General features: G+C 40.2%; 2 protein-coding genes across 2 annotated transcripts in view; one reads left to right on the top strand and one right to left on the bottom strand.

The window, feature by feature from the left end:
• LOC117380703 (A disintegrin and metalloproteinase with thrombospondin motifs 15-like) overlaps positions 1–14,273 on the top strand; it is a 246,113-nt gene that overhangs the window by 151,765 nt on the left and 80,075 nt on the right. The window lies entirely within an intron of this gene.
• linc.pou2af1 (lnc RNA pou2af1) lies at positions 8,531–12,617 on the bottom strand. Its single transcript, XM_055226096.1, has 5 exons — positions 12,442–12,617; positions 10,729–10,829; positions 10,421–10,475; positions 9,374–9,678; positions 8,531–9,067 (listed from the first exon to the last, which is right to left on the bottom strand). The coding sequence occupies exons 1-5, from the start codon at positions 12,446–12,448 to the stop codon at positions 8,723–8,725; spliced, it is 813 nt and encodes a 270-aa protein (XP_055082071.1). The 5' UTR covers positions 12,449–12,617; the 3' UTR covers positions 8,531–8,722.

The raw sequence follows: 14,273 nt of genomic DNA, 5'->3' as shown, positions 1-14,273 counted from the left end.
GATTATTATGATTATTTCTTTCTTGGGGCATGACAGGTAGTCAGATTGCACGTGTCGTAGTATTTCAAACCAGTCCTCCTTCCTCGAGAACCTTTTTTACAGTCTTGGTTCATCTTGGACTCGAGCGCCTTTGGTCTCAGCGTGCTGCTCCTGACCTTTTCACTCTCCTCCTGCATGAAGTGCACATAAGCCCCCTCCTCATTATGCACTGATTAAAGGCCCTGACCAAACTCAGGGCAAAAACTAAGACTAAATTGTCTCGGTCTCGACCCTCAAAGTCCATGTCTTGTCTCAACCCTCGGAGGTCATGGTCTTGTCTCGACCTTTAAAAGTCTTGTCTCGGTGTTGGTCCTCAGAGGTTTTGGTCTCATCCCAGTCTTTGGACCCTGTGGTCTGGACAGGTCCTGGTCTCTGGACCCCGTGGTCCGGACAGGTCCTGGTCTCTGGACCCCGTGGTCCGGACAGGTCCTGGTCTCGATTTGTGCAGTGTCAGTTTTTAAGAGTGAGTTTGTTTCATCAGCACTGACCATCAGGGGGAGCAGATGAGGACACACCAGACTCAAGCTGAAGGTGGTTATAAGTGATAACACATCCCCTTTTTCCTGGTAAACCTACACCCAACAGTAATATTGAGTTTGACAGTATTTTACTGAAAACTTGCAGGTGAATGCAGCCTAGATAACAGTTTACTGGAGCTCACACTGTTCATGTGTTTGGCTGCATCATTGGGAATAAGTGACATGTCTGGACTACAAGGAAATACTTCTGTTCAAAAACGGTTTGATGGCATTAGGAACAAACTGGGAAAATCCCAGACTGATTCGCTAGAACTGTGATCTGGTTTATCAGGTTTTGAAGATGCAGCCTGCTGGTGTCTCCCTGTCACATGCGCAGCAACAAACAAGGCGACTTACCAGCTTTAATGGAGCTTTGAAGGAGCTTTAATGGAGCTTTAAAGGAGCTCTTTAATGAAGCTTTAATGAATCGCAGCAGTGACCGCCTGCTCTTGGTCTGGAAATATATTTTCCATTAATTTTTCCCACACACATTTATTTTAAGACTTTAATTCAAATAGTAAGATCTCAAAGGCATCGTGGAGGATCACCAGCCACGTGGTAACTAGTATCCACAACAAGCCCAAAAAAACGTAAGACTGAGTGAAAAACCCAATCACCAATCAAATTTTTTTTATATTATTATGATTTTTTTGGAAAGTCAATGGGAAAATGAGAAATTTAGCTCTGGAACCATGAAGGTCCTGTCACTGTTTTTCTACTGGTTTGATCGTGCACACAGGGGTAAATGGACATTATTGTTGTGCCCAAAAAGAGGACAGATTAAAAAATATAAGCCACAGACTAACGTAGAAAAAGACAAATAAAGCTAACTACCTCCACACACACCTTCACACACCTTTGCTGGTTTTGGAGGTTGCGGTTGTCAATTGAACACATGCAGCTCTTTATAGTCTACACAAGAAAACTAATAATCTGATTTGAGACTTTGTCGATTGTGTTGTGCATTAGAAAACTTTTAGAAAGGATAGCATTTGGGTGTGGCCGACTAGACTAAACGCAAACCAAACAGCACAAGCACCTCCCCCAGCAAAGGGTTCACACCTAATAGAGCACGATGAAGGATTCTGACATCAACCCTGCTCGCCCTTTGCTGTAAGACGATAACATCTAGTCCTACTGAAAGTAATCTGAAACTTGCTGTGCTCAATGTCAGATCTTCATGTAACGTCATTTTTGATTAATGATTTTATCCCTTCTTTTAATCTTGACTTTATATTTTTAACCAAAAACACAGGTAATGCAATTCTAGTGAAATCAGCTCCACCGAACTTCAAATTTGAATCTGAAACATGAGCAAATAAAAAGGGTGGAGGTGTTTGTGCAGTTTTTAGAGATAATTTGGTCACTTTGAGGTTGTCATTTGGGGTGTTTTCATCTTTTGAGTATGTTTCCTTTAAAATGGAGCTAAAACAATCCCCCTCCAAACTCTACATAGTCATATTCAAACCTCCCCAGCACTGTCTGTTTTATTGATGATTTTACTGAGATGTTTTCAGTCGTATGCACAGACTTTGATGGTTTAGTCTTTACAGGTGATTTTAATGTACATGTGGATAATGTGTTGAGCTCACACACTCTGGAGGACACACTCTGAACCTGCTCATTACAAAAGGAGTAAATATTTCAAATGTCAATGTGGTGGATGTTGCTCTGTCTGATCATTTCGGTGTCTTCTTTGACCTGTCTGTTATTCCCAAACCTGCGGCTGGTCCTGCAGTTTCTCATAAAACAGGTGAACTGTTTATGGAGGTGTTACTTTGAAAACTGTGGTTCTCAAGCCTCTTATAAAGAAAAGAAGTCTTGATGCCACAGTACTGAACAATTACAGACTCAAGTCCTTGAAAAAGTAACTTACCAACAGTTTATTAACTCCAAATTAACAAGACCGCAACACGCTTAGGATGGATATGATGGGTCTAATCACAATTCTTCACATAAGACTTGACAGTAGATAAAATTTTACTTTATTTCCAGGATTAAAGAAGGAAAATAAACAACAAAACTCCCCACAGACCATTACAGTTGTGCCACCTACAGGGCGACCAACGCAAAACAATTTAGCTTGAACGTATTGGCCACTTAATTAATTATGGCGGACATGATAATTACATGCAACACATAAACATTAGAGCCAAATAATACAATAGATTTTCACAAATGTTCATTATGCAAATCAGCCTAAAGAGTTCATGATTTCGTTTGTTATTCAGTTGCTGCAAACGGCCCATCCCAGCACTTAATTAGGCCACTCCCATCACTCTTAATTATCCTGAGATTCCACCAAACAGGAAGCAACAGTGTCTATTAACAAGTCAACACCTCCATCTATCTCCTGAAAGGTGAGGAAACTTTGGCAGCTGCTGAGAAGTTGCATCTTCTCCCGTGAGAGCGCTTCAGGTTGAGGATGAAAGTCATTACTCTCCACACTCGACATCTTCAGAACACTGAGAGAAAAGGCTGGGACCACAGTTTCATGGCCCAGGATTGCGGAGAACAGCTGTCCTTTTCCCAGTCCACTGTAGCTTCTCATTAGCCGTTCAGAGCAGAAAGGGGCTGAACTTCCAGAATCCAAAAAGGCGTAGGTCTCAGTGATGTTTCCTCCTGGAGCTGATGAAGAGCAGCGTCTCTCTTATTTCAGCCATTCCATCTTCTCCTTATGCCACTTGATCTAGAACAGCTTGCATTCATCTAAAGAGTGTCCACCAGCTCAGAAGAAGCAACCACCAGCACCACTTTCAGGTTCCCCAATGTCCCCCTGCTGGTCCATAGAGGTTACAGCGATGACAAACACATTTCTGTTCCTAGACCGAGAGCTGGGTCTGGAGAGGGTGTGTTTCCAAAAGAACTGGACAGCACGGAATCTGGAACCAACACCGTCCCAAGAGCAGCTCAGGACCACAGTCTGCTGTACATCTCCATCTCAATGACACTAACCACTCCTTTGAAGAGAGTGAGGTTCAGATCTGAGCCAGAGAAAAGAAACAGTTTGAGAGGAGAGTTAAAGAAGTGATTTTTGGTAGGAAAGACAATCCTTCTTTGAACAGGAATGGCGGCTTCTCTTCTCCATCTATAACTCCGTCCTCAGACCCAAAACAAAGAGAATAATCGCAGGGTCGTTAAAGGTTGAATAGGGTCGTTTAAACTGAAACTGGAGACAAAAGCTGTTTACAGTTTCAGTGTAGTTTCAGACAGATATAAGGCAGTGTCCAGCAGTAATCTGACCAGAACTGAAGAAGAGTCTTGAACGAGCAGAGAAACATCTTCACTCGTACAACGATTTGTCCAGTTGACAGATTTAAACTTCGTCTTGTGCTTTAATAGTGCACCTTTAAATTCACACCTTTTATCAGAAGTGAAAACTGCAAAACATCATAAATATATTGTATGTTTTTTCATATATTTTTACAGATTAAGACACTAACTACAGTCGTACAGTTGTTACTAAAACGATCTAGACGAAGTTATCAAGCGTCGTATGAAACATGAAAAAGTAAATAAAAGCCTCCACTTCCAGTCACAGTGAAAAGTAAATAAGTCACTTTGGTTTGTTTGACTTTGGGATGTGAAAACTATACAGAGCTACGAATCAAAGAGGAAAAAGCACAATGGAGCAAGAACCGCCCTGAAACAAACATTAACTTATGAGTGGTTTGTGTTATGTAAATGTTATACAGCTTTTGTCTTTTATAGATCTGTTCCACGCTCGAATATAAAAGGCCTCTGTTATAATCCTCATCAAAAACAGACCTGGAGTTGAGTTTTGTTTCATTCACACGTGCAGATTTAGGCTGAGTTCTTCTCTCCGACAGAAAACACTCTGTTCCACCTCGTGATGTCATCGTGTGGTAATACAGGAAGTGCTCCGCTGTGTTTTTAAACTCCACACACCTTCATTTCTAGGATCATTTCAGTCAGTCAGCTGGAAATGCCAATCTGCTACTGAACTAAAGGTAAAAGGAGCTGTTAAAATGGTTGAAAACTACCACTTCATGACATCACGAGGTGGAACGGAGCATTTTGAGCTTTGGAGATGTAACAGACTGATAATAAAGTGTGACTCAAATGACACGACTAAAGGTTTTATTGAGCAAATCTTTATTTAATCATCTATAATCTGCGTTCAAACCAGGACAAATAGAAGTAGGACACACATTAATTAATAACAAAGATCAGATTGAAAAGTAATACATCTTTAAATAATCATCGATGGTTCCAATATTCAGATTTGTGTTTTAAGTACAACAAAATATGTGTATGATAAACTACTACACGAGCTGTTAAATGCAAAAGAAGAAGCCGTAACATAAGTTTATCCAACAGTCAAACTAATATTTAAACAGACGAGTGGGTTTGACTGTTTCAGCTTGAGCATCATTAACGTTCTTTTTCATTTCTTTCTTTTTCATGTGTGAGTCTGTATTTGTTTTATCTGATTAAAACTAATATATTTAACCTTAATATACCTGTGCGGGGTTAAAGCTCAGACGTTAAAGGTTAAAGAGGTGATTTTATGGTCCACGTGCAGCAGCCGGAGATAAAGTCAGAGCAGTTTTTAAAGTGAAATAAACAGACGAATTATGATTAAATGTAAAAAGAAAAAAGGCCAGTCTCCTGTTTTTCTTGCACAGGGAAAACAAATGCAGTAAATGAAGTATTCTCAACATATATTTTGATATTTTAAAGAACACGTCGCATACATAAAGGTAAAGGCGTTCACTTTGCACTTTGAATGGGTGCATTGTTTTGGGTTTAGACGGGTGAAAGCTAACGGGGCTAACGGGGCTAATGGGGCTAACGGGCGACACGTTGGCTCCTCGTGGGTAACTGTCCCAGGATTCTGCAGAAGTCCTCGTGTTCCATAAAGGCCAGACTTTACACTGAGCTTATCTGGTAGCTCGGCAACTCAGAAAACATGCCACAAACAAGTGAATGACGTGACATATAAAATATACGAGGCGGCTCACAATTAAAGTATTGTGGAGATAATTACAGCCCGTTTTTATCTGACATGGGCTGGATTTACCGAGGAAACTTTTTTCTTCTCCTTAAATGTGTTTGTGCTTTTGATTAATTAATAACAGAATAAATCTTAGAAGTATGAAGCTGTAAATCAATAATGACAAACCTGTGTGTGACTGAGTACAAATATGTGGTGTGCACAGAGCGTGACCTGCAGGGGGTTTAGATTGTGTTTACTGTTATTTATTAATATCATTTTCTTCATACATAAGTCATATTAAACGAGCCTGTAAAGTACATTCACATTTGTCTTTGGTCCTTGGTCTTATTGCACATGTGTGTTTGTTTCCCCTGTAACTGTGTGAACACTACGACTATGTGTAAACTTCATAAGATTCATGAGAATGAGTCAGATTCTGGACAAAAAACTAAATAAATCTAACCCTGCCACAGCACAAATCTCACTGTACTGAATAATGGATTAATATTGGCACTTTCCTCAGTGTCAGTAGTTTAATTTGTCCATCGTGGGAACAGTTTCAGTGTATTATTAATGTGCAGACGTTGGCACAGCTGGTTGTCAGTTTGATTTCTCTTCTGACCCTCTGTAAACCGTCTGTGATTTGGCAGGACACTTGGCTGATGCTGTTTGCTCCAGGGCCGGTGTCAGAGGATCCTTTACAAATCCCCTCCGTCGTGCTCAGAAGTAACAAATGGACACAATTACTCTTCTCTCTTTTCACTTTTACTCTCCCTCTCTTTACAGGATCAGCAGACAATCCTCAAACTCTTCACTTGTACATTTTGCTACAAGTAAATCTTTAAAGGCCTGGAGTAAATCTGAGTGTGAAAGGTGTTGCAAGAAACAGCCTTAACGGGGGATTTCCACAACTGCTTGTTCAGCAGCAGGCTGTGCCAACAGGATTTATGAAATACAAACACAATAACATACACTAACTGCAGGATTAGTGAAGTGTGAAGAAAAAAACAAAAAAAAAGCTCCTTTTTCAGTTTGTTATGTTTGGTTTGGCAGACTGCTTACACTCTGTGATAGTGACAAAGGTCAAGCACACTCCATAGATCAGCACGAGATTAGACTTGACTTTAGTGACATCTGATACACACACACACACACACACACACACACACACACACACACACACAAAGAGGCCCCTGACACCAGCTCATAACTGCAGGGTGTAAAATGCTGCAGGAAAAGCACACATGGAGCATAACTAAGTGCAGCCATAGTGCACAGAAACATCAGAGTACAGACCCCGAGATCAAAGTGGGAAACACCTCCAAAAGTCGTGGAGAATGATCGAGCCAAGATCCTGTGGGACTTTGGATACAGACAGATGGACCAACCGGACACTGTGGTGGTGGATAAACATCAGAGCAAAGCCGTTGTGGTGGACATCGCAGAACCAAGTGAACATCACGAAAAAGGAACATGGGAAACTAGAGAAACATCAGGGGCTCAAAGAAGAGCTGGAGAAGGCCTGGACAGTGAAGGTGTCAGTGATCATCTGAGCACTCAGGGCAGTGACCCCCAAACTGGAGGACTGGCTACAAAAGATCCCAAAACATCAGACATCTCAGTCCAGAAAAATGCAGGAACAGCAAAGATACTTTTATAAACTGTATATAGTGTATGGTGTGGACACATTCTGCAGAAAACACTACAAAAGAACACATTTTGGACAGTTGTTCTATAAGTATTTAATCAGTAACACCATTTTATGTGTGCAGTTTTACTGCTGCATATTGTTTAGTCGTGCTGAATGTTTCTTCTCTTTGTCATAGTCACTCCCTCGTCATATTCTGTCCTGTTACTGTTACTGCACTTCATGGACGAATACTTTCCCTCCGAACCCATGTGGCACCATGTGTGTGTTTGTCCTGTGATCTGACACCTCATCAGGCTTCACTGTGGGAATCAAAATAAACTTTATTTTGTGTATTTCAGCGCTGATGGTTTCAGATCTCTGCTTGTAAATCTCAATGTGCTCATTGTCTTAAATCCCTGGAGCTGTGGTTAGATCTGATCTGAGATGGAGCCTAAATGGATTAAAATGTCACAAACAACACAAGAGATTATTCTCCCATTTTCCCTCTCTTCTCTTATCAGCCCTGCCCCGCCCCCTCGCCCCCCCCCCCCGCCCCCCCGCCCCGGGGGTCCATGTTTGGGCCTGGGAGGCTCGTTGGCGTCTCGTCCCAGAAGAGTCACACAGACAGGAGCCACATGCTCTGTCCTGAGGCACATTTCACTTCTCTAATAACATTATGAATCACCATTAATCTAGAAGCTGTCAAGAATATAATTATGAATATACGTTATATAAAGGTTTGTTTGCATTTAATATTATGGATTGTCATTCTAACAGGTAGAGCTTTGTGGAGAAAATGAATAACAATCATCTCATACCAGTCCTTGTGTTATTATTAATATAAAGAAAACCCTTTGTCATTAATGCAGAAATGTAGAGTAACAGTAAAGTCATTATAGATGTTATTTATTAAGGCTTTATTTTATTTTTTCTTTTATAATGTCAGTGTAATTCCTCTTTCATCCAGGGCTCGTCTGTGGGATCATGTACAATGAGTCGACACTACACTAGTCTCATAACCTTATTAAGCTACAACATCAAAGTGTTTCATTATTCACCAGTGATTTTCTGCATGTTTATATCAAAATACTTTAGATGACATGTTTTACTTGTGCATGTTGTGCATAAATCTGCTTGTGTGCACAGGTTTAACTGCAACGACTAAGGTCAGTAACATGTGGGTTTGGAATAAATGTTTTTCTTGTCAGTGAAGTGCAGTGTGAAGTGAAACAAAAAAAGCATTATTCTACTGCAGTACTTTTATTTGTGTATGACTTTACCATATGCAGTTATGAGTAAAATGAGTCACACCTAAAGCAAAAGAAAAGAAACACTGGGCACTTATAAATGATTCTGTTTATTTTTGTTCAGCAACATGGTACTAAAATAAATCTCAGTGGTAAAAAATAATATTGATATAAAAATACCAAAAGTTGAGTTGTATCCATTAAGGATTTCATCAGGTCACAATCACTCCCAACCAAAGTAGAGGGTAATTACAAGCACAAGCTGAAATGTACAGTCTAACACTTTGACATGGACAGTATTTACAGACACAGGCTCCGTGCTGCTGCATCATAGAGCATTGTAGATTTCTGCTGTCAGGTCTCTCTTGTAGAAGCTCTCGTCAGTGCAGGGGTACACATAGTCCATGGAGGTGTAACACGGAGCGTATTCAGACGTGAAGCTCTCCTGCTGACCCATGCACAAGTGGGCCACGTTGTAAGAGTCCTGGGACAGATAGTGCTGGGTGTAAAGGTACGGTTCAGGGCTGCAGAAACTAGACTCCAAGCGGCTGGGCGAGTCGTAGCAGGACGACGAAGAAGTGGAGGAAGAGGAGGAGAAGGAGTTATGAGGCGAGTAGCCGCTGTGGTCCTCGGGGCTGCACATCTTTAGAGAGTCAGCCGGGGAACAAGAAGTCTGCAACATGACAGGACGGTGTTACAGTGTGTACATATGAGCCCGTTTACCAGAGGACTCCAGGTCTGAGAGACGATGAGCAAAACAAATGCAAGTAGCTGCGTGTTTTGGAGGCTTTTGGAAACGTGTGTGTTCATCTTTTACAATGTGCAGCTTATTTACTTTATTGTGAATATAGAGACTGTAAAGTTTGAACCATCTGGCCACTTTTGGTTCATTTAATACCCAAATTGTTATAATATGTGTATTCTTCTGATTAAAAGAAGAATACACATCCAAACGATTCTTTTACAGACATTATCTTACCATGCCAGGCCCGTAATAGTCTGCGTCTGATGACAGTGCTTGGTTCCACGAGGGAGGGAGGCCCGGCTGGTGTTGTCCACTGTGATGCTGCGGTGGATTTTGCTGATGCTGGTAAATATGCGGATGGAGATGGTTGCCGGGGCCGCTGTTGCCAGGTAGCACAGCGTCCCAAAGCTGATGCTGAAAGTTGTTGTTATAGGTGTTCAGGTCCTGCGTCTGGCTGGAGGACAGGCTCTCGCTGACTGAATATGAGGCAGGATAAGACACTTGGAGGCTGCTGAGGTCAGACACTGGAGCAGGAGCAGCTGTGAGGAGAAAAAAGCAGGTTTAGACTTTAAAATGAAGGTATATGTGAAAGTCAGCACGATAAATAAAAACAACATATCATACAGAATACAGGTGGTTTGGGGAATGATCTGTGTTTAAAAATAACACCATTCTAATCTGGTCCTTTTAGACTGGAAAGGCTTTGCTGAAACTTGCTAAAATAATCAGGTCTATAAAGGCAAAATAAAGAGCCTTAACTGTAATCTAAAATGCAGAAGAAGTGAATGAACTGAAGTTGTAATTACAAATGTTCTAATCACAAATGCACATTTAGTTTGGCTGAAGTGAACACTGGTGTTTCACAGAATCTCTGGACCAATATTCATTAGCTGATTTTGCCTAATTAAGTCGAGTAAGGCAGAGACAAATGGAGAAAGAAAACCATTTGCTCAGGTTTAGTTCAGTGGGTGATGTCATGACACATCAGCCAACACATTTGAATGAAGCTTATAAGAGGCAGCTAAGCTACTAAAGTTGGCTCTGCTTTGGGAGACTTTTACACTTAAGACATTTTTCTTGTTAATTTCTATCTTAAAAACACTAATTAGGCATTTTACATTGTTTAGTTTTTAGTTTTACTGTTTTTTATGCACATTTCCAGCTTTATTTTGGAACTCAGTTGGGAGTTTTGAGAGTTCTGTTTTTAATTCAGGCCATTTTCTTTTCTTTTTTTTTTTTAATATAACTTTGGCAAAGTGAGGTTAGTAACAGAAAACTTACTTGGATAGAGTGACGCAGAGAGCTCCTGCAGATCCAAACACGCCTGGGACACGAGCTGTTCATCGGACACAGGGAGGAAAGCAGAAGTTCATATTGGTGCAGACTATTTAATCAGCTTTATGTGTTTTATGTGCGATTAATCTTTATAAGGAGCCGTTACTTTCTGTTGGGGGCATTAATCATTTATGGAGGATGTGTGTGTGTGTTTCAGTGCGTTTGAGAGCTGTGTTTCTGTGTGTTTCTGTGTGTTTCTGTGTGTTTCTGTGTGTTTCTGTGTGTTTCTGTGCGTTTGGCTGTGGGGTATATACCGGTTTGGCATGTGTTCTGTTGGCCTCGCGGGCACGGTGCCTCTGGAGCAGTTCTCTCACTGTGGTCTTGACGCGGACTCCCGGGTAAACCTTGGATTTATCTGAAGAGCACAACGTGTCAAAGATGTTTAGGCAACAGCATAAACAGGTTCCAGTGGGAGCAGCTCCCTAATCCTCTTTATCTAATCCCGACAAGACTTTGAGAAACTGATACTTGATGTTAAACAAACAGACGGTGTCAAAGCACTTCACCCACACGAACCAGCACGGTTCATACTGTATTTCTGCTCACATTCATCTGTTGTTTCCTTGAATAAACTTTAAATGTGTGATAAGTTTGTGCTGTCTGGTTTGTTCAGTTGTTTTCCAAATGTGCTGTGCTTTAAAGTACAGTCACTTTACGCGTAAATGTCTCCTTTACGCAGCGGCTCTGGAGAGAGCCTGTGCGTAAAGGAGCTTCCCCTCACCCATAGCCCTTCTAAGGCATTTGTGTTTCCTGATCCGCAGCAGCACCACCCAACTAGCCAGACAACAACACCACAGGAACAAAGGAGAGTTACAGTAAGTCAAATCTGTTCTAAATTTAAGGATAATCATTAGATCCGTTTGATCTGTTTGATCCATAATCTGTGCGCGCTCAGGGGCTTTGGGCAAATGTGATCAGGGCAAAAACGAGAATCTTAAACTGCGTAAAAAAACAGCACAAAGGAGAAGATCGGAGAACAAAAGTGCAGCTAAACGACCAAACTGCGTATTCTGCTGTTAAACACTTAAGTTTCCACAGAGCGCATAAAATCCGTGCGCCTCAGTCCTGCCCAAGGAATGATTAGATTTTGCGCAGTGAAGCTGCAGGAGTCTGCGTGTGGATAATGTGGTTCTAGAGTTTTTTGTGCCTCAGTTGTTCTTAATTCTCGTCAGTCCAGTCCGAGTCTTTAAATCCAGACGCCCTGTTTTGGTGTAAACTTAACTTTGCGCCACTGGCCACGCTGTGTGCGCCTTATGTGCGTGTTATTCCATCATAAAGTTCAAAGTTTGCAAAAATAAAACCTAAAACTTGAGGCAGGCACCATTAATGTAAAACATTTAGGAGAGCCGCCCCGAAAAGCCCATTTGACTCTGAAATTAGGCGAGTTTCCTCTTATTAATATTCATGCACAAAAGCTACTGGATGATTTGTCTTAAATTTGGCAAATAGAGCCGCAAAATGTGCGGCAGACACATCCCACTCAGGTTTTACGCACGACGCGCTGCAAAAAGCAGCGGGTCTAACCCCCAGTGTGAAAGACACAGCTGCAGAATTTCAGCTCATTAAAATCTAGTTAAAGATCGTGTCCTGGCGCGTGTCGACCATGACATTTACCAAGATGCGCCGCAAAAGTAAAAGTCAGAAAAAAAGAAAAGAAAAAAACAAAGATAATAGAGTCTGAGGCTGGAGAGACGCGCTGAGCCTGACAGGAGGAACCTGCTGCTTCACATCACACACCTCTGCTCTTGTTGCTTTATAAAGATTTTTATTTATTTTTTTTAAATATAAAGACAGAAAATGTGTTTATAAATAGTTTTGGTCAATAGTGAAATAAAACATTTTGCTCGATTTCAGCTCAGTTTAACTTCTCAACTTCACATGTGTTTCTTACATTTTTTATTTCTTTTTCCCAAACAGGTTAAAATTGATCCAAATCCCTGAAAGATGGAAAAAGAGCAGAAACTCACCCGACATGATGCTGAAGTGACGTTAGATTTCCTGCTGAAGACCAATAGGACTTCACTCTGTCTTTTCTGCCTCAGCAACAATGGCCCAGATCGAAAATTCTTCAAAAGTCTCCAAAAATCAAAAGACAAAAGTCTTAAAAGAGTGTCAGAGCATACAACAATATTGTATTATAGCTGGAGACATATTAGTTTGAGATTTTCTCCCTCCATGCCTACTATTTAAAACCCCTAGAACTCAATGATTTGACAATGATTTGATTGCGCGTTACTTTCAATTTGAATATTCAGAGGCAACTGAGTTTTACCGATTTTTGTTCAAAAATCACTTCACTTTGGGGTTGTACATAGTTTACTTCAATATACTATGGCAATATTTCGCACTTAAACCAAATTAAACTGCACTTTTATTAAATTTATCCATGTTTTTCATTCTCCCAGCACCACCCACCCCTGTCCCGCACTGGAGCACAGGGGCCAGTGCGCGCTGCTTTTACGCACAGACTCAGCTTTTTTACATGAATAACATCAACTTTGGTCATACAGGACATTTGTAAAAGTGGCAAGTTTTTGAAAACATTTATTTGAGAGAAAAGCAGATAAATGAGTGGATGAGGTGGGCGTGGCAAAGGCCGCAGCCATTTGGCATCTCTGAGTTTGACACATGTGACTCCAGCTCCAGGGCAGAGCTGCACAGAAAGAATAAAGTCTGGATTAGAAATATAAGAAGTACATGTACTGCATTAATATTATATTAAAAAAATTAAAAAAATAAAACATCTCTGAGCTGCATCTCCAAACTCCAGGTCCCAGTGCTTTATGTTAGAAATATAACAAGTACATACATTAATATTATTAAAAACAACATTAATTCACTGGTCACAGTTTGAAAGTTTAAAATGAGTTTAATAAATGAAGCAGTGATAAAATGACAAAATGCCCCACTGTTTTTGAATTATTTTATTTATGCAGAAGCACATTTGCAATTACAGATCTTTAAAGTTAATTTAAAAAAGCCTCATTATTAGAAGAAGGTCAAAGACACTTCAGTTCACTTCTGTGTCTTTCACTTCAGAAACATCTGAGACAAACTGATCCTTTCACAGTGAAATGTATTTGTGTCTATGGCCTTTTTAAACACTTTATCTTTCACTTATTAAAACATTTAAGCATCATGAAACTGTGTTTTATTGACATTTATTATTATTATTATTATTATTATTATTATTATTATTATTATTATTATTATTATTATTATTATTATTATTATTATTATTATTATTGAAGGTGAATAACAGATGTAACTTGCAGTTCTGTTGTTTGTTTGTCACAGAGAGTTTCAACATTTTCTCATCTTTAATCTTTTTTCTCTGTTGGTCTGATGAGCTGCAGCTCTCACCTGCTGCATTTTATCATCCAGATTATTCAAAAACTTTAACAACTGGAGACTTTATTTGCAAGAAACGATATAACATGTTCACAGAAATGTCAAATGCAATAAAAATGATTCTCTCTATTAATCTAATCCACATAGAACAAAGAGAAAAGAAACTTCATACGTCACAAAGAAAAGGAAAGTGACTCATTTCCCTCCATCTCTTGTCCTTCTGTTTTTATTCAGGTGGCGCAGCGCCATCTTGTGGCTACACATGAGTACAACATGTACAACATGTACAACATGTACAACGTGTACAACGTGTACAACGTGTACAACGTGTACAACGTGTACAACGTGTACAACGTGTACAACATGTACAACGTGTACAACATGTACAACGTGTACAACATGTACAACGTGTACAACATGTACAACATGTACAACATGTACAACGTGT

The sequence above is a fragment of the Periophthalmus magnuspinnatus genome, chromosome 13, assembly GCF_009829125.3.
Source record: "Periophthalmus magnuspinnatus isolate fPerMag1 chromosome 13, fPerMag1.2.pri, whole genome shotgun sequence".
NCBI classification, from domain to species: domain Eukaryota; kingdom Metazoa; phylum Chordata; class Actinopteri; order Gobiiformes; family Gobiidae; genus Periophthalmus; species Periophthalmus magnuspinnatus.
The sequence above is the reverse complement of the archived record's forward strand: the minus strand, read 5'-3'. Positions and strand labels throughout refer to the sequence as shown.

Bases quoted from the DNA above. Each gene is read 5' to 3' on its own strand.
- linc.pou2af1 (XM_055226096.1), bottom strand. The intron at 10,476-10,728 runs GTATATACCCCA...TCCGATGAACAG, and splicing joins ACAGAACACATGCCAAACCG to CTCGTGTCCCAGGCGTGTTT. The intron at 9,068-9,373 runs GTAAGATAATGT...GTCATGTTGCAG, and splicing joins ACTATTACGGGCCTGGCATG to ACTTCTTGTTCCCCGGCTGA.